At 39.5% G+C, this 19,861-nt stretch overlaps 2 protein-coding genes across 3 annotated transcripts; both read right to left on the bottom strand.

The window, feature by feature from the left end:
- Positions 1-54: 54 nt before the first annotated feature.
- LOC114546671 (histone deacetylase 1) lies at positions 55-4,625 on the bottom strand. Of its 2 annotated transcripts, none has more exons than XM_028565627.1 (14): positions 4,444-4,625; positions 3,614-3,726; positions 3,408-3,525; positions 3,215-3,289; positions 2,950-3,088; positions 2,560-2,701; positions 2,390-2,482; positions 2,185-2,293; positions 1,908-2,048; positions 1,540-1,648; positions 1,260-1,390; positions 969-1,139; positions 749-800; positions 55-657 (listed from the first exon to the last, which is right to left on the bottom strand). In XM_028565627.1, exons 1-14 carry the CDS (start codon positions 4,493-4,495, stop codon positions 630-632), a joined length of 1,473 nt encoding a protein of 490 aa, XP_028421428.1. In that variant the 5' UTR covers positions 4,496-4,625; the 3' UTR covers positions 55-629. The 2 variants fall into 2 exon arrangements, with proteins under 2 accessions (XP_028421428.1, XP_028421429.1); XM_028565628.1 differs by having other exon boundaries at positions 987-1,139.
- A 672-nt stretch (positions 4,626-5,297) lies between these two features.
- On the bottom strand, positions 5,298-18,322 carry lck (LCK proto-oncogene, Src family tyrosine kinase). The gene is made up of 13 exons (XM_028565950.1): positions 18,078-18,322; positions 16,337-16,449; positions 15,601-15,667; positions 15,112-15,202; positions 13,857-13,955; positions 13,624-13,727; positions 13,134-13,283; positions 12,888-13,040; positions 10,971-11,150; positions 8,858-8,934; positions 6,497-6,650; positions 6,144-6,275; positions 5,298-6,006 (listed from the first exon to the last, which is right to left on the bottom strand). Exons 2-13 carry the CDS (start codon positions 16,442-16,444, stop codon positions 5,810-5,812), a joined length of 1,512 nt encoding a protein of 503 aa, XP_028421751.1. The 5' UTR covers positions 16,445-16,449; positions 18,078-18,322; the 3' UTR covers positions 5,298-5,809.
- Positions 18,323-19,861: the final 1,539 nt, after the last annotated feature.

The raw sequence follows: 19,861 nt of genomic DNA, 5'->3' as shown, positions 1-19,861 counted from the left end.
TGTCAATGTGTAAAGGACACATACTAAATTACAACCTACAATACAGGACTGTAATTTACTAATACTGTGCCATATAAAAAGGTATTCAGGTATACACATCCCTCTTAACCACGCTTGGGGACCTTTAGCAGGCAAGACCAGTGACAATGTATTACAGAAAAGGATCTATTGTATAAACATGCTTCAACTACATATTTAAAGACATGACTAAAGTGGGATTGAAAGACAAAACAGTAGCCAAAATATCTATGATTTAAATAAATTAAATCCGTCAGATATATAAAAGCATACATGTACTAAATCATTTTTACAGAGTTGCGTCACAAGGGAAAAGCAAGTCACAGAATAAAAAGATTAATAAAAATGAAAAAGCATTCAAAAAAACAAAACACTCAGTCTGACCTCAGTCCATAAACAGGTAAGGTTGAAAAGGTGTCCTAGAAAATATTTAGATCCCCCGCCCCCATTTTGAGGGAGTGGGGTCTCATACAAGGGTATAGTTCTTCACTGATTTCCACAGCAGCAGCCTGGAAAGATGATGTATCCAAAAAAAGGAAGAAAAAAAAAAAAAATCTTGCTTTAAGATGCGTTCTGATCAGTTGCAATGTCATCATTGGCTGCTGAGGACTTCAAGGTGTCTTGGACTCCTCTTTTGGCCTAAAGGACCCAGAAAAAAGAAATGATTAACACTCCCAATAAGCCCCTTCTTGAAAAACATAGTAAATAAGTGTGTGCAGTGTTTTCTCACTTTGATGTGTCCATTTTCTCCTCCTCTGGCACCTTCTCTTCTTCTTTTGCTTCTGTGAAAGAAAAACAAACAAACATTCATAGTGATCATAACACATCCTCTATTATATAGGGGGATCTGACTTAAAATGTTAACTCATGGGATGTGCTCTTCTCTCTTTATAGAACAAAATGACATGAGTAGGGTGAGATGAAAATGTAAAAATAAAATGGATAGATACCTTTTGTTTCTTCCTCACCTTTCTTCTCCTTTTCTTCCACCTCTTTCTCTCCTTCAGTTTTGACTCGCTTGGCTTTCTTGAAGCTGGCTGCGTTTCTGCGGCCTCCCTCGCCTTCATCTTCAGAGTCAGAGAACTCCTCCTCACACGCTATCCTCTTGTCATGGGCACGGACTGAACAGTAACAGAGGAAAGGGTTGAATTAAATTGAATTTTTTTAAAGGGTTAGCTGAAAAATGCTGTAGATCTGGTGTGAACATGGAAGAAAAGTAGGACTATGTGAGAGGTTCCTACTGGAGATGCGTTTGTTGGGGTCATCCTCCTCCTCGTCGCCACTGTCCTCCTGTACAGCATCCTCAGGGATGGCCTGCATCTGGACTCCCGGGGCGTGGGGCAGCATACGCAAGTTCTCAAACAAGCGCTGCCTAGAGGACAGATTGCAGGTTGAACATACTGACCACTCAACAACGCGGAGACACAAACCTGTGCCTAGGATATGGCCAAGTTCTCAACGTTTTCACAATACAGGACACATTCAGAAAATAATTTTTGAATGGCTGTTTGATTAACTCACTTAATCTTCTCCAGGTAGTCATTGGTGTTCTGATTAGTCATGTTGGAGGGGCTGATGTGAAGCTTGAAGTCTGGTCCGAAGTACTCAAAGTAGTCGTTGTAAGGGAGCTCTGTCAAGTTGAGTTTACATTTTGTCATTGGTTATTGAACATGACGCTATTTTATTGGAAACTAATGCTACTTACATTTTTGTTGTTGTTTAATGATCAGAAGAATCTGGCAACTGACCGATCAATAATGTCATCAATATTTCATTAGCTCTAATACATTGTAAAGTGTTTTTGTTTACCACCACAGAGATATCGGCAATATTTTATTGTAGCATACATACACATATATACATATACACATATACACACACACACACACCGTTAGGGATGGATGTATCAAGGGCTACAGCAGTCTCATATGTCCAGCAGCGTGCCACATTACGGATGGTGTAGCCTCCTCCACCCAGCATTAGCAGTGGCAGGTTGAAACTCTTCATGTACTCCACACACTTGGCATGGCCTGAGAACACCGCACGGGGAAAAGAAGTAATTGGGGATTTGGTTTCTCAAGTTTATTCAACACCGCTGCAGACCACGTTGCTTACAGTGTCATCAGTAAAAAAAAAAAAAAAAAAAAAGTTGTTTCGTTAATTTACCTTTAATGGTGAGGTTGAAGCAACCAAGCCTGTCTCCTGACAGTGAATCAGCACCACACTGCAGAACCACTGCGCTGGGTTGGTACATCTCCATCACCTTGGCCATGATCTACGCAAACGACAACATACACTCTCTCAAATTCTTCTGTCCATCAAGGGAGACCTCAACCAAAACATCACAGTCAACACGTCTTTGTTTACTCACAGGTTTGAATATGGCTTCATATGACTCATCGTCAATCCCATCCCTCAGCGGGTAATTCACAGCATAATATTTACCCTTACCAGCACCGATGTCCTGCAGAGAAGAAGACAAATGTCAATGTATGACTATGACAATATGGCTTTTATCCGTCAAATCATTTTAAGGCTTACCCTCAGGTCGCCTGTGCCAGGGAAGTACTCTCCATACTTGTGGAAGGACACTGTCATGACACGGTCTGTGGTGTAGAAGGCCTCTTCAACACCATCTCCATGATGGATGTCAATATCTATGTACAGAACTCTCTGGTGGTATCTGAAAAGAGGGAAAAGATAATTTAAGTTCTAAAACATTTGATCTAGCCTATGAGAAAAACCATTGTGTGGTCTATTCTAAAATTATGTTTATCATTTTTTTCTAAAAACGCATGTGCCTGATTAGGAGAACAACTGAACTCATCCTCAGTTCTCCAAACAAAAACTAGATCAACCAAGCAGAGTATCATCCACTTGTGCAAACCAACCTGTACTCGAGGGCTGCTATGATAGGGCTTTTGTACTCACTTCAGTAACTCCAGGATAGCCAGTACGATGTCGTTGACATAGCAAAAGCCAGAAGCCTCAGACTTCTTGGCGTGATGCAGGCCTCCAGCCCAGTTGATAGCAATGTCCGTCTGCTGTTTGTTCAACTTCACCGCACCGGCTGGAGCACAGAGAAGAATTAACAGCCTGCTTATACTAAACTTAACATATTACTGTGGGCAACGATGGCCAATACTGTCCAACACAGCAAGTCTGTCTGAGCAGTATTTAGGGAGAAACAACTTACCAACAGAGCCCCCTCCTGAGAGCTGGCAGAACTCAAATAAACCATCAAACACTGGACAGTCCTCTCCCACATTAACTGCAAAGCAGCAGCAGAGAAATAAACATTATTGCTAATGTCAAAACTTGAGCATTAAGTTTAATGAACACAAAAACAACATTACATTCACGCAAACTGCATCTCTGACCAAACTTACATCTCTGCATTTGTTTGCTGTACTCTGACATGTTGTCTGGTCGAATTGAACGCAGGAATTTGATATAATCATCACTGTGATACTTGGTCATCTCTTCTCCACTGGCTTTGTGTGGACGCTGAAACACAGGACAAATTAGTTTCTGAGACACTTGAGTGAGGTCCAGTATTGTGACTAAAAAGCACTGTTACTGTAATTTAACATACATATATCTCCATTTTTCTGTAGAGTCCATAGTTGAGCAACAGGTTGTGAGTCATGCGGATTCGGTGGGGCTTCATTGGGTGCCCCTGACCATAGTAGTAATTTCCAACATCACCTGAAATATAAAAGAAATAAAAACACACCACGGTGGGTTACTTGTTAATTTCTCACATACAAAAGTTGAACAAATCTAAACAAAGTTAACAGCAAACACTAACATGATAGCTTCCTGTTCCTAACAGGTTAATGCACTGAAAACGTTGTGAAGGAATTCAACATCATGCCCGTCGGTTGGGATCCCACAACCGAACTCCAACATACTCGCGTCAAGTACCCAGGTCCACTTACAGGGTGCCACAAAGTTACACACAGCGAATAATATTGTTTTACGCCGAACTACCTGGCATTTGAAGGCAGCAAGATGAGCCATTTTAACGTTAGCTTGGTGTTGACGTTAATTGTGGAGACAATGAAGTACTCATATCCCCATTGTTAGCTCTTTAGCTAGTAACGTAAACTAATCTAGTTTAAGTACTAGCTAATATCCGGTAGATAAACGTTTAAAGATGCATTTCAGGGAAAACTAGTGCATTTAGCTAGGAAAACCGAGCAAACATTATAAGGGCATTCATACTCAGTGTGGACATAGCAACACTTTGTTAGACTGAGATGATGAGAGCCGCCTGCGACTCAAGCTAACGTTAGCTAGGTTAGCTAACGTTAACGTGCCAGGTTAGCAAGCGGTGGAATAAACACCAACCTTTGTTGCAAAGTGGCGGATTTCATTCATCCGCCCGTCCGCCTTCTAAAGTAAAGGCACACGAGTACTCACCATCATAGTAGTAGCAAACTTTTTTCTTTGTTCCTTGGGAAGTAAGCGCCATTTTAGTGCTTTTTTGGCTGGCTTTTAGCGCACACCACAGGAGACAACAGCGACAAGAGGCGGATAGTTTGTATCGCGTCTAATCAATGGGATGTAATATTAGCTGCTTTCAACAGGAGGCGACAGAGACACAGTCCGTCCCCCTTTGTGACGTTGTGTGTTGTAGTTGTTTTACACTATGCAAATTAATTACATTCACAATTTAACAGTTGTAGCCTACCAGAGACTACCTGATCAGCAGTGGCGGAACAAGTATAAATCCGTTAATTAAAAGTATCAATGCCACAATAGAAAAACTCCATTACAAATAGGCTACAGAAATTAAATTGTAAAGTAGTAAAAAAAAATTTAAGAAATGGTTCCCGTAATAATAAATTAGGCTATTATATAGCCTAGAATATTTTCAGATCATCATAACTGATGCATTAATGAGAGGACTATGTAGCATTTTTATAATACAGCTGGTCAAGGAGGAGCTATTTGTTGTAGCTGTTTGCTTGGTTGTTTAATTTTAGGCAACGCATCCTACCTAATAAGTTCATGCATGTCTCTAAAAAAATATAAGGTAGAATGGAAAAGTAAAATGTAAGTACTAATGAACAGCACATACAAAATTGTAAATAAGTACAGTCCTGGAGTCACTGTACCAAGTTTTACATTTTACCACTGCTGTCTGCTCAATATGATTGAAAAACTATGTGCACAATCACAAATACATATTTTAAGTGGCTGTCATACATGCACTAATAAAACATTTGAGCATTTTTGTATGGTATTGAAGATATTTGGCTAATGATGATTCATTTAGATTGTGATGGAATCTGCTTTATTCAATATAACAACAAAGAAAATAGGCTATGTAAAGCTTTTTACTGTAAGTGAAACAATATAAAACATTTATTAAACTGCTGAGGTAAAACACAGCTAAAGCCCTTTGACAGTATTTACATCTTAATAATGAGCACCAGGAGAGCAGCTACTTATTCAGCTAGCAGACAGTGCCCAGTCTTTAAAGCAGCATGGTGATCAGTCACTCTCCTTTCTGTTGTTGGCTCTGCAGTGGTCCAGCTGTTGCAAGAGTTTCTTGGTTTACAGTTCCACATGTGATTGTATCATATCTAAGAGGCAACTTCAGAATAATTTTGAAGCAACAAAGTACTCTTATTTGATAAAACTTCAAATTCTACCCTATCAATATCAAGGCGTGTACTCTTCAAAAACAAACAAAATAAAATCCAGCATCCATCTGCACAGGCTGTGCCTTTAGTTTGAGTATATTCATTGTAAGTCTGTATGTTGTTCAGCCCCATCAGGGCTATTCCTGGTACTGCCTCTCTGTGGCAGTGAAGAAATCCTCCAGAACGCTCGTCAGGTACTCGAAGGTGGGCCTGTCCTCCGGGTTTTCCCTCCAACACAGACACATGACGTTATACAGCCCATCTGGACAGTTTTCTGGCTTCGGCATTCTGTAGCCCTTCTCCAGGTTCTGGATTACCTCTGGGTTGGACATACCTGAACAAAAGGTAAAATGTGGGAGAGTAGGCAATGGATGTGATGTTTTCAGCAATTATAATCTAGATTTGTAATTGGATGATTTTATAAAATGATATTGTGATGGACAAGTACGAGTGCAGTGAGTAAGTATTTACCAGGGTAAGGTATGCGTCCATATGTCACTATTTCTGTCAAGAGGATCCCAAAAGACCAAACATCGGATTTTATGGAAAATGTGCCATAGTTAATAGCCTCTGGGGCTGTCCATTTGATGGGGAACTTTGCACCTATGAACACAGGAGGAAACTTTATTTTTCAAAACAATCACAAACACTTTTTTTGTAATTACAATTAAAGTGATTACTTCCCATACCAAATGCACATAAACAAAAGCCTTATTATAAATATATGAATATAATTCTATAAGACACATTATTTAGCCTGAAAAAAGGGTCCCATAGGTTCAAAAGAACATATGATATAAGTAATGTGTTTGAGGTCTTGTTACCCTCTCTTGCTGTGTATTCGTTGTCTTCAATCAGCCTTGCCAGTCCAAAGTCAGCAATCTTACAGATGAGTTCATTAGACACCAGAATGTTGGCTGCTCTCAGGTCTCGATGGATGTAATTTTTCTCCTCAATGAAAGCCATGCCATCAGTCACCTGCAGGAGGCAGCACATCATCAGACAAGCCCTATGACTGCGTAGAAGCATAAAATGCACGATTGTAAGGGGCCTGTATGTTTTAATATTGTGTAATATTTGTGTGTGTTTGACAGATGAACTGGGTTGGTGGGTTGGTGAACTTCCAAACCAGGGAGTTTACCACTTCCCCAGGTCAGTTTCGTTTACCCTTTACCTCTCTACTCCACCCAGGTACACAGTTGTGTCTCCTCTACTTCCTGATACTAAAAGCTACAGTCCTGCCTTTACCACTGAAGATTATCAGACACTGATTATTCCAGTGACTGTGTTTCAGATTCAATACTACATGAGTCATTTCTACATAGTCAGACTTCAGAGGAAAATTCGCATTACACCTAATGCATGAGGCAAATGTGTGTGTGTGTGTGTGTGTGTGTGTGTGTGTGTGTGTGTGTGTGTGTGTGTGTGTGTGTGTGTGTGTGTGTGTGTGTGTGTGTGTGTATCTAACTATTTATGTTTTGCTAGGTCAGTGGTGTACATTTCAAACATAAGAATCTATCACCTAGGTGCAATTGGCTCTGGGGGTCTTGTCAGAAACATGACATGTAGGTATGTCTATTTCATAAACTTCTACCGTCGTCATGGCCTCCCACTCAGGCAACTTAACGCCTCTTAACTCTCCATTTGATTGTGGTATGATTCAGTCTGAAACTTTATTTGCATTTGCATTCATTAAATTATCTAAGGTATCCGCTTTACTCCTATAGCTGACATTCATTTGATTAAAATCTCAAACTCCTCAGAATACATATTCACACATTTTAGGCAGGCACAAGGATGTGGACAGAGTGTCCAATACTGCGGCAAGAGCAAGGTCATTAATCACCTGAATTTTTATGATGATGGTTAGACTAGAGTTACTTGCGTTGGCGCTTTTACTGCAAATGCTACCAGTGCATGACAACTGGCTTAAAAGCATCTTTCTGTAAAATATGTTCACCACAGGGCTCTGTATAAACTCTACCTCTAAGCTCTAAGGCGTCGGAGTAATTGCTTACTCCGGATGAAGAATCTCTTGTCTTGTTAGACTTTGAAATTTCAGTCTGTCTTCCTGTGGTTGTGTTTTCCATTCCCACACCCACAATACATTTAAGTCAAAGTTCCTTTACTGACATGCAAAATTTCAAGAAATAGATGTGGGCATGATTATAGTTCAACATTTTGGGAAATCGTATTATACACTTTGGTTCAGAGACTTGCCAGTAATAAGTTAGCTTAGCATAAAGAAGGGGAAAAAAGGAAAACTGCTAGCCTGGCCAAGCACTTCTAGAGTTAACTAATTAACGCGTTATATCTCGTTTGTTGAATTGTTTGTTTTAAACTTGTTCGAGTCTCGGTTGGTTTCCTGGCAATCTCACAGTGACTATAAGACCCCCAGGAAGTCACTGCTTGCAACCAGGAAATAGTCTGGTTTTATACTAGTTAGACCACAACTTTTCATTTTTACACGTTGCTACAAATTAAACAATCAAATATAATGTATGTTATATGTATGTTATTAGTGATCATCAGCTGTTTCCCCCTGTTTCCAGTCTTTGTGCTAAGCTAAGCTAACTGTCTCCTGGCTGCAGCTTAATATTTCACAGACAAATATGAGAGTGGTATCAATGTTCCAATGTAACTCTCGGCACGAAAGAGAATAGACGTATTTCCTAAAATGTTGAACAATCCCTTTAACTTCCAGTCCGTGTCAAACCCCATGTTCCAACAGTGGTTGTATCTATTGCAGAGCTGTGGCAGAGCATCTTACCGTATGTTGATTAAAGAGATTTTACACTTTCAGAGAAATTAAGCGGAAAATCTGCATCATACATTTAGTTTCAGATTGGATTTAGATTTCAGATTTTTACATTTCAGCTGAGTGGGCACTGTGGTGAGTAGACTTTTCTCGTCACCTATTTTTGATAGTAACAGAGTTTTATTTATCATTGTCAAGACCGATGTTTGTAACAATACACATGCACCTCTGCACACATACCCAGCTCTGTCGTTATTACAAGATTAGTGTTGAGTGTAAGCCTCATTACAACAGTGGCCAGTTTCAGGTTTATGAGGATCATGCTGAGAGAACAGGAGGTAAAAGAATAAATGAAAGAGAATCTGGTAAAATGGAGTATGGAGATAAGCGCAGACACATATTGAGAGTAAAAATAGAGATGTCTTGCCTGAGACGCCATGTCTATCAGAGTGTTCGTGGGCAAACTGCTTCCCTCTGTCGTTTTCAGGTACTCCACTAGGCTACCTGTAAAAATGACATTCAAGGTATATCTCCTTTCAGGACAGCTTTTTGCTGAACAATATGAATTTATCTCGCAAAAACACCAGCGACCTATTTCTGCAGATAATAAACTAAGTTCCAACCAGCAGTACATCCTGAATAATACAGATGTATACTCTAGTTTATTGTATTTTAGTTGAAGGTGCAGAAGATTAATTGCAAAACAAAAGTTAAGTCATGCTTTGTCCAGAAGACTGATACTATTTTCTTGGTCAAAAACACAATGTTTCCCCGCAGACATAAATAGACAGTTGGACCAGAATAGCAGTTCAGATCAGGGAACATAACACTGTGAGGAAGTACACGGAGCATCAGTCAACTTGATCCATAGTTTCTGACAGAAGACTTTGTGTTGAGTTTGATTAGCACAGAACAATACCTCTGCACACCAGCCAACCACATCAAACCAAAGGAAATACTTTAAGAGGAATGACTGTGCCAGGAAAGAGGAGGCCTTTGCTCCTCTGCTTAAGTCCGGAAGACTTTTGAAGTCTGAAAGCCAGAGGAACGCTCTTTGTCAAGGTCACAAAGGGAAGCTGGGATGACACATCTGTTATTTTCCATCTTTGTTGTCTTCAATAATACATTTTAAAAAAAAGGGACAAACTGAAAAGACGGTTACTCCGAGCCATCCTTTTTCTTGACAACAGAGGCGCCAATTGTGTCCTGTCCACACGTGGATCCCAGACAAAGAGGCATCCTCATGTAGAGCCACTGCTGGTGGTTTACAGGCCACTCAAACAAGACCATACAAAGACACTCCATTCAATTCATCTGTAAGGCTGTTGCTGTGTTTGTGACAGCATCTCTCTATGCCTTTTGTTATTGTTCCTCCAAGTGTAAAAGAATGCCAAAGACTTTTGAGGTAAAAGTGAAACAGATACTGGATCTGTTCCATATGACTGCTGCATTTGGGCATAATAAACTATTACAGGGCATTGAGCTGGTAATATGATTATTTTTTACTTTATTACTTGTTTGTGATTCACAGTCATTTCACACATATTTTGTTTTGTAAGAAGGGAGGAAAAGATCCAGTGCAAGATGCTGAACAAACTGCCAATACAGACTCTGGAAAGTAGCCAAGTATCATCAAGGGGTCTCGGTGAACAATAACCTGATGAATCACCCTCTCCTATTTTAATACCCCAGCGATCTCAGACGGGCCAGGAGAGACTTCCACTCGGTGAGTAAACACTAGTAACCTGTCTGGAGAGGCCCTGGCAAAGAAGTGAAAGTTCATGTTTGCTTTGAAACATTTTAACACAGAGCGGCGAATACAGGAGCGTCGCGAGGAGAAGCTGAAAATAGCCTATCAGAAGGCAGGCCACTTCAGCAGAGCAGCATGCTTTGGGAGGCAAGGCTCATGACTTAGCTCCCTTATTTAGGTTTGCTTTCACAGCTGCATTCATGTCCAATCACGGGTGATGATTACACGGTATTGTTCCAGTAATGTGCGTATCATATCTTTTATCAAACACCAAAAAATACAAAGGCAGCTGTGTTTGTGTGATCAAAAGGTGCTCAGCTAATTCAAAAGAGTCACTGGAGTCTGAAAACACTATGACTCATGAAAAGGGTGAAACACAGCCGGCAGCCCAGGCTTTTGTTCAAGCATGCACCCTTGCACTCATAGTCCGATACCAGATCAACATGTTTGATCCTGAATGTCTACGATCTGCCACTGCCTATAAAACACTTACTTTGAATTTTCTCCAGGCGCAGACCTTACCCTGATGACGCCGCCTTTGGTGTTCCGGGCAACGGGGCAGGAGATTAAGAAAATTATAGTTTCAGACAGGCTTAGACAAAGTCCAGGTGAATAAACTGAACTGAAAGGAGCTGGTATGATTAAAGAAGGATTTCTTTCATTTCATGGAAATACCCTGGGAGCATAGTTTTCCTTTTCTTTTGGTTCTTTCTGTGATATCTGAAATCTTGATGGTTGGTGTTATTAGTAAAATGCCTCAGGCTGTGACACACAGAGTATTTCTACCCACCATTTTCCATGTACTCTGTGACAATATAGATTGGCTCCTGGGTAACAACAGCGAAGAGGCGGACGAGGCGTGGATGTTGCAAGTTCTTCATCATGTTGGCTTCTGCCAGGAAGGCTTCCACTGACATCGTTCCCATCTTCAGGTTCTTAATTGCCACCGTTCTTTCATTATTGTAGACACCTGACAAAACACATTTAGACATCAGTGGGTTTCTGAAAGGCATTGATTTAATCAAGAGGAAGAGTCTAGAGTCTACAGCTCTGTGAGGCTGTACTTAGGTTACAATGTTAATATTTTGATGTTAAAATGTTACAATGTTGTTACAATGCTAACATGCTGATGTTAACCAGGTATAATGTCAACCCTGTCGCCTAAAAATTACGTTCCCTTACAACGAAACTGAATTGTTCTTCCGAGGGAAACGTGTTTTCCAGTAAAAGACAAATGTCATCCCGAACAAAATGCGTTTCTCTCATAACGGAATTGAGAATGCCCATATGTGTATGAGAACATCATTTTTAGGGGACATTATCACTATTTTAGTTTAGAGTGTTAGCATATTGACATTTGCTAAGTAGGAGTAAACACAAAGTATAGCAGAGGCTGATGGGAATGGCATTAGTTTTGCAGGTATTTGGTCATAAACCAAAGAATTGAACTGATTGGAATTTTGACCTGATGATGGAACTAGAAGAAAAGTCAGCGAAAGCCCAAAGTCATTGGGATTCATCCTTTTGGGACCATTAATATTGGTACCAATTTAAACATAACATCTAGTAGTTGTTGAGCTATTTCGCTCAATACTAAAACTGTCAACCTCCTGTTGGTGCTAGAATAAAAGTCATGCTGCTGTGGCTAAAATATATGTTGTACACATGAACTACTACACTGCGAAAGTAAAAGTAAACCTTTCATCTCAGCCCAGGTCATTAATACAGTCGGTCATGAGTTGTGATCAAATATGTGCTAAGCTAACAGTTCCACATGACTCTCATGCAAACAGGATCTCATCCCAGATCTGGTACACTCACACATCAATCAAACCCGGAGCCAACTAGTTTCATCTTCAGTCATGTAACATGTTTAACATCTTAAACCATGCAGGAAGCGTAGCAATGGGAAAAGATTACATTCTCTATTTAAAGCATTCCTTCACCTCTTTGTTATCTACAGTGGAAATCTTCTCGCAATAAAGGATGGTTATTATCACATATTTTCATGTAAACTAACGAAAATAAACACTTCAAAGCAAGTGACAGTCACTCCCATTATTCAAGTATGTCCTTGAAGCAATGCTTGGATGAGGAAAGAGAAACAAATACAGTGCCCAGACTACATGCAAGAATATACTGTACATAGAAACTGGATGTGAAATGGTGACTAGTTCCATGGTTGGCAATGTTTATCTCTAGTACAGTGGTTTGTTTGGGGTGTTGAATTGTGCTGGCAAATTAGGATGGAAAATAAAGGGGAAATACCCGTTACGTTGAATAATAAGCAAAATAAGAAGCACAGATTATTTCATCTGATACCCTTCTAGTTTACTCCACAATGACAATAGACTCATTTCATTCATTCAAGTATTGGTAAGAGACCATTCCTTCAATCCTCTTTGGAAATTTTGATTTATGTTGTTTGAGTGATGTTACATAACAGGGATAATACCTCTCATCATTCTCCAGTTAACCAGCTCATACAAGCCTAAAATTAAGACTGTGTTGAGGAAACTGTTCTGCATACTCTGCAAGAAAAAAAAACCTGGCTAAAGGCTTTCTAGCAGCCCACAACTTGATTGAGCAACCGGGCTTTGTACATGTGATGTATCTGTGCAAAATGGTGCAAGCTCCTATTTACAAAATAGACACTTTTAATTTAAGAAATCAGTCCTATACCCATAACGTCTCCTCTTTCACTCACCCATCCAGACTTCTCCAAACTGTCCTGCTCCAAGCCTGCGCTGCAGCTTCAGGGACTCGCGCGGAATCTCCCACTCATCCTGCCACCAGGGCTTCTGCGGTGCCCTCGACTGGCATGGCTTCCCCAGCTTTGCGCACAACCCATCTGCATCACCTGGACGACAGATGGAAGAGAGACAGGTTTAGAATCATTCAGATAAAGACCTCACAGCAGTCTTTGTTAATCCCCTCAAGAGGCTGCACGCACGTGAGTGATGCTGGACGAGCTCCTTCAGCGAGTTAAAGGATATCTTGGCTGTGATGTAGAAGCCACCGCTGTCCATGTTGCGGATTCTGTAGTGCTTGACTCCTTCACCAGTGTTGTGGTCCAAGTCCCTGATTGAAAGGGCAAATGACCCTGGAACAAAGAGGAAGCATAATATATTGTGAGATGATGCAGAATTCACCTGAAATGTCTGAAAATCAAAAATGTAATTAGGTTTAAACGTCAGTTTGGGGGTCTTATGTGTAGCATTTGTATACAGCTTTACAGTACAAAAGAATATTTATTTATTACGCATCTAGTGGGGTTAGCAGTGTTTGTGCTGTATTTCCAACATAAATATGTTCATGTCTAAAAATAAGCAAATGTGGCCAACAGTGGAAGGCCATACTTCTGAGAAACTGCCTTGTGAAATAGAAACTTTGTTTATGTGTAGACTGCATAATGAGTCAAAGCCATGATGAAAAAAGATCACCTTGGGTTGTCTCACTCTCTCGAATCAAGAAGGAGCCCAGTGTATTCCCAGGAGCGAGCAGGAGCCTCATGGCTTCGTTTCTAGAAATGTTCTTGAAGAACCACCTGCAGCAAAAACACACACATGCTTCACACTTTGAGTTAACCACTTCCCTTCCCTTGGGGACACAGCATGCATGATATGAGATGGTATGACATGACGTTGAGAGCAGTTATGTTTCCTGTATGACGTACGGTTCAGTCTCCACTGTGGTCATTGCAACAAAGTTGTGCGGGATGTAGCCCTGCTGGCCTGTGGTGAGAGACTCCGCCAAATACCACTCTGGATCATCCCTGGATGTCAAAAGACACATCAATGAGTGAGTTAACATACCAGAGACTCCTCACAGCAGTCTAGACTTTCTGGAATGAATGTGTTTCAATGAACACCTCCCCACAGGCAAAAGGGATCTCTGTGATGTACAGTACATGACCACACTTAGCGGGCGGGTACTGAATGTCTTGTCTTACATATTAGCATAAGAGACAGATGGGAGATGCTCACTAAAATATTTAATCACATTGAATATTGCTTGTTAAACCTTTGACATTCATCAGAGGAGTAGTCCTCCCTAAAATCAAAATTAATTATCATATTTTCACCGAAATCTTTGTCCAGCCACCAACTAAATTAAAAAAACAAATATATGTTATTTATTCATTTAACTGTTCAATTACATATTTTATACTTTTTGTCTTCCTACATTATAGTCTGGTTTAGTTTTGCACAAAAAAACTGGAAAACGTTCAAATCTACCTTAGAAAAAAAACTAACTAAAAGATGTTATAATCTACCTTAGGGAAAACAAACATGTTATGTGTGTAATCATTACTCCTCTTCATGCAAATGTAACCCCCAGACATAAAATTTCCAGACATATTGCTGAGGAAATTATTGTCGTCAATGGTAGAGTTTGCTGGACCACCAAATAAAGCCAAATATATATATACGTATTTAGGGAGCATGACGAGTAGGGGGGTTAAAGGATGAAAGGAGGCAAGTGGTATATGTATATATATATATATATATATATATATATATATATATATATATATATACGTGTATGCAACAAAATGTTTTTGACAGGTTTGCGTTTATTCAATATTTGACAGTAGAGAGACAGGAAACATTGGGCGAGAGCAAGGGGGATTAACATGCAACAAGTCTGCAGTCGCAAAGCTTAATATGTGATATGTGCCTTAGATCACAATGCCACTGTGAAGACCCAGGTTTGAGTTTTGGAGCTTTAAATAATAATTAACATACAGTAGGTGGCAAGGATGCACATGGGTTATGTTGCTACATGTGGTGGTCCGACACTTACAACAAATTCAAATTTCAGGTCTTGTGGGTGTAAGTTGATAGTATACAAATGAATGTCTAGGGCTGGAATTTTGTTAGAAATCTTTTTTACAAAGCTTTACTATGTGCTAAACCAGCCGCTCTTACTTGTTGATGATCTTGAGTTTGTCTCCCTTCTCAAATCCCAGGTCACCATCATGGTTGGGTTCATAACTGTATATGGCCACCACAAGGTTGTCTGCAAGAGGAATATTGTCATTTTTAGTAAAATATAAAATGCATACTAAAATAATTTAAGGAGAAATTAATTATAAAAGTGAGAAATTGAAAGATGTGAACGATACATGGAGATGTAAAATAAACTTGTAATTTTCAATTTAATTGGGGATAAAGGAAAAAATAAATCTATTATTACCAATATAGTATTATTATAATTGTCTTATGTATTCAATTATACATTTAATAATACTTTAACACTTTGAAACTTGTAAATGTATCACACGTTTACTTATATTTTCTATTTGTACTACTACTGCCGTTCTGTTTTTCCACACTACTTTACTTTACCACCACTACTTGCACCTGTAGATAATGAAACACACACAGGAAAATTTTTCTTTTGTTGTATCTTATCACCTGGTAAAGGAGATGTAGGGGGCGAATGCTGTGATGGGTAATTGTATGGAATCAGCTGGTCTGTGTACTGGTGAGGGAAAAACAAGGTTAGACTTGCATCTTAAATTCAGCTTGCTGAAGAACGATAGAAGATCCATGCAGTAAAACAATGAACTATCACACATCACATTTGCAGTAAAAAGATATGCACATTTCTGGTTTATGACGCAGATGTCATCGGTTATTCTCCCAGACAAAATGTCTCGTGTATTGTGGCAAGCACAGGTGGTTTTCTCCTTTATTTCTAATCTAATGAGACATCTAGCTCATGTAGAGGAAACAAACAACACTGAGGTAATAATTACTCTCCAATGTTATCACACACAAAAGACAACTTCCCTCGCAGTTATGTAAGTTATAACCCTTTTCTTGGAAATGGTTACATAATCTACACAACATGAAAAGTATGGCGGGACTCCATAGATTATGATATGAGAAGGTGCGAACGTAACATGGGCTCCTGAACATAACATGGGCTCCCACGGTGGGAGCCCATGTTATGTTCACACCTTCTCACTTGTACTGCAGTCACAGTTATGCCCATGTCCACAAAGTGGCCATTCACATTCAACCACACTAGCAACCAAAAGCCATTCATGTCAAGCTCACTTACACACAGACTCATTCATACACTACAATGTACGATGTACTGACACAAGTACACGCCTGTACATACAAAATGTCCTTATACACTTACTGGATTGCATGACTGGGGAGGTATGGGGCAGTTGCAGTGTTCGCAGATTTCATCCAGGTTCTCAATCCACTCGCTGTCTGAATAGTCCGAACTACAGTTACATCCCATCTTTTCTGAAATTTAGAGGTTTGAGTTATTTTTTGAAGGTATAATGGGCATCAACGTATTCATAAAATACTCCGTTTTTTTCATAGCTAATGAAAGTATTTTAACAAAACAAAATGAAAAACTATGTGAAAAAATCCAAATGAAATAGCCTTTTTAAGATTTGTATGTGGAGGACACTAACAGAAGACACAAAACATTTTTGTTCGCAAAAACTGCTTCAATCGGATGTGACTGAGAGCCTCGTCTTAAAATGGAGGCTCAGTAATTAATCAGGCTGGAAATTAAGAACCTATCAGCTTTAAAAGCTGTTATTTAAGGCACTCTTTTGACATTGTTTAACCTGCACACAACAGTCAAATAAAATCCCATCCAGAACTGTGACAAACAGCTACATTGTTATCAACACCTTCAGCATTTTTATGTTGTAATTCTTCTTCAGACTTGAATAGTAGGCTCTGTAAAACTCTACAAATACTAATCTTATATAATCCAATGTGGCGTGTTCTGTATTGTGTTTTTACACTGGTGCACTGTACGAACTGGCTTTCTCAAGTTTACTTAGCTCCCATTGGGCCACTCATGGAACCGGGTCAGTGGGCTAATCTCAGCAGCCTTCTGACCCAAAGGCTCAGAGCCGTGAGAAGAATCTGGAAAGGATTGACCTGGCAATAACAACCCACCACTGTACAGAGACCCCGAGGAACGAATCACAGGAGGATCACCAGTTTTCTTGAATTATCAGCACTCCTACTCCTACTGGCCGGCACTCAGGGAGGCACACAAACAAAGTCAGCATTTTCCACTGAGGGGCTACCCTCTTTTTTATGATCTGCAGCTGAAAGCCTTTCCAAACAAATACTGATGATTGTTATTGTTTGCAAAGTATTATGGGTACGTAGATTATCGTGTGGCCTGTACATTTCTTTTGACAATAATGTCAGTGAAGCTTATTGGCTAATAAACTACACCTTTTCAAAAGGCAATTGAGAACACCATAAACAAAGAAACTACATTTACAAATTTAAAAAAAGACATTTTTATGTGGATTTTCTTGTTGTTGTACCTATTTTGTTCCAATTTCGACGTTTCACACCCAAATTTGTTTTTGTTCTTCACATCCAGTCATCATCACCTACATTATTGCTCGCATATAGTCAGATTTGTGTGACAGCTTTGTCTTTACAAACATTAAATGCCTGGAATTTATATTTGATTTTGGATTAATAAGATACAGATTCATATTTTATTACAATGAGAAAGCATCCTGTTATTCTTATGTGCTCCGGTGTTTTTTGTAATACAGATTTTTATCAACAGTGACGATGACACAACCAGTAGCTGAATATGTTTTGTTATTAGCCTAAATGTTAATATCATCCAACAACTAAATATGGATTTTAGCTAGTTTGCCATACCTTCTGGGTGTGGACATTTTTATTACTCTCTATATGTCAATTTTTTTTATAGATTACATAAAAGTCAAAAGACCAACTGTGAACAATCCCTCTGATCAATGTAATATATTTTATATAGTTATAAAGAACCGTGTATATATATGTATATGTCACAGTATTTTCTTTCTCTATATTCTAAACCTATGTAACACTGATAAACGACAAAGTTTGAAACTCACCTCTTGAAATATATGTCTCTTCAAGCGTCCAACAATATCAGATTTCACGTGCCGCCATAGGGATAGTCTTTGTTAAATTGTTATCTTTTTTTTAAAAGAGCTACTTAGCAATGAGTGAGTTTTTCACCCCTGGTGCCCGGGTGTGAAAATGAAATCAGCCGCTTCTCTTATTATAACTAACTCGATAGAAGTGCTGATGTGTGTCACACACTTTGGAGGAGTGGAGGAGAGCGACTCAGAGAGTTTCCTGTCGTTGAAAGGTTGAGGGTTGCTCTGCAGCCTTCTAACAGGTGCTTTACCATGCAGCTGTGTGTGAGCAGGGGGAACATTATAGGGGTCAGGACTGCTCCTTTCCCAAAGATGTTTCCAATACAGGTAAAAAAAAAAAAACGGAGGCTATGGTAGACTGTGAGACAGTGGTGAGGTTATATTTATATATTTTACTTGTGTGTGTAACATCTGTGCGTCAGTGAACTTTAAGGTGAGGTGGTGGTCCAGACTTTCTTACCCTGCAAGAGAGTATTTGATAAGATAGAGGATTCCAAACAGCAACAGTGTGATCTGAGCAGTATAAATATTAATATCAATCTATCATATTAACAGTAACACCGCACAAAATACCATTTTAGCCATTGAGGACAGTCATGTTTCCTGTGTAGTGGTTTCAAGCCTCAGTTTTAGTATCACAGTAACAAGGCTAACTTTGCCAATCACACATGTGGTTTGTGTTTGTTGTGTGTGTGGCCAGCGAGCCTTTTAAAAATAGAATTTTGCCTTAATTGACACAGACAAGTCAAATTTGAAAATAATAGACAAAATGTTGATGACCCTCTTACGAATCATTATTTTTTCTAAAAAAAATCTTTGTTGAATGGAGGCCACACCATGGTCATATTTAGAAAGGAGACATAAATGAACAAGTCTGTCAGAGTGCTCACACTTTTCTATACCTTCCAGACAACTCTGCTGTGGGCCGCATATCTTCTCTTGTGGTGAACGGCTGCTGCTACAGAACACACACCGCCAGGAAGTCAGTCCAAGCATTCACAGGAAGTGCACAGACACATGTGCTTAGAAGACTGCCACAGCATAGATTGAGTCTCACTTGATGAAACCACCTGAGCTCAGTCTTTTTTCCGTTAAAGCACATAACTAAGAGAGCGTCAATCTAGGAAGTTGGATGAACTACACAGTCTTTTAGTAAACTGGTTTCAAACATTTTATCCATTTCTGAATGCAGAATCTCATCATAAAAACACCTACAAGAGCCTCACCATTTTTGGAGATCAGCTTTTAGTAGGCCTTATGAGCCTTTAAGGGTATTCCTAGTTTCCCTTCGACCACAGTTGTTGCTACTTCTAAATGTGGTTGGAAATCACATTCTGTTACGCAATTGAGATACTATCAATATGCAGAAAGTTTTCCGACCCTCCTCCCTCCCCGCTTCACGATGCAGGTGCTGGCCTCTTTCATTTGAGCGGGTGCTGCTTTTGTTTTGCTTCTAATGCTTACTCATATACACTCATGTCTTTAACCAATTCAAATGTCTTGCATTTTTAAGTTTGTTTCAATAAATACACTCTAAAACCAGCTTCTGCTCATGTGATGGCAAGTGGTATGATATGGGGGGAAAGGTCAAGTGAAACTATGTGCAGGACAGAGCTGAGTGGCATGAGAAAGTCAAGTCTGCAGAGCTTTGTTGTAAAAGCATTCACTGAAGAATGAGGCCTCAAGGTACAATACCTCGACCTTTGCATTTTCCATATGATATTAATTTCCACTAT

Source organism: Perca flavescens, chromosome 20 (genome assembly GCF_004354835.1).
Source record: "Perca flavescens isolate YP-PL-M2 chromosome 20, PFLA_1.0, whole genome shotgun sequence".
Taxonomy (NCBI): domain Eukaryota; kingdom Metazoa; phylum Chordata; class Actinopteri; order Perciformes; family Percidae; genus Perca; species Perca flavescens.
The sequence above is the reverse complement of the archived record's forward strand: the minus strand, read 5'-3'. Positions and strand labels throughout refer to the sequence as shown.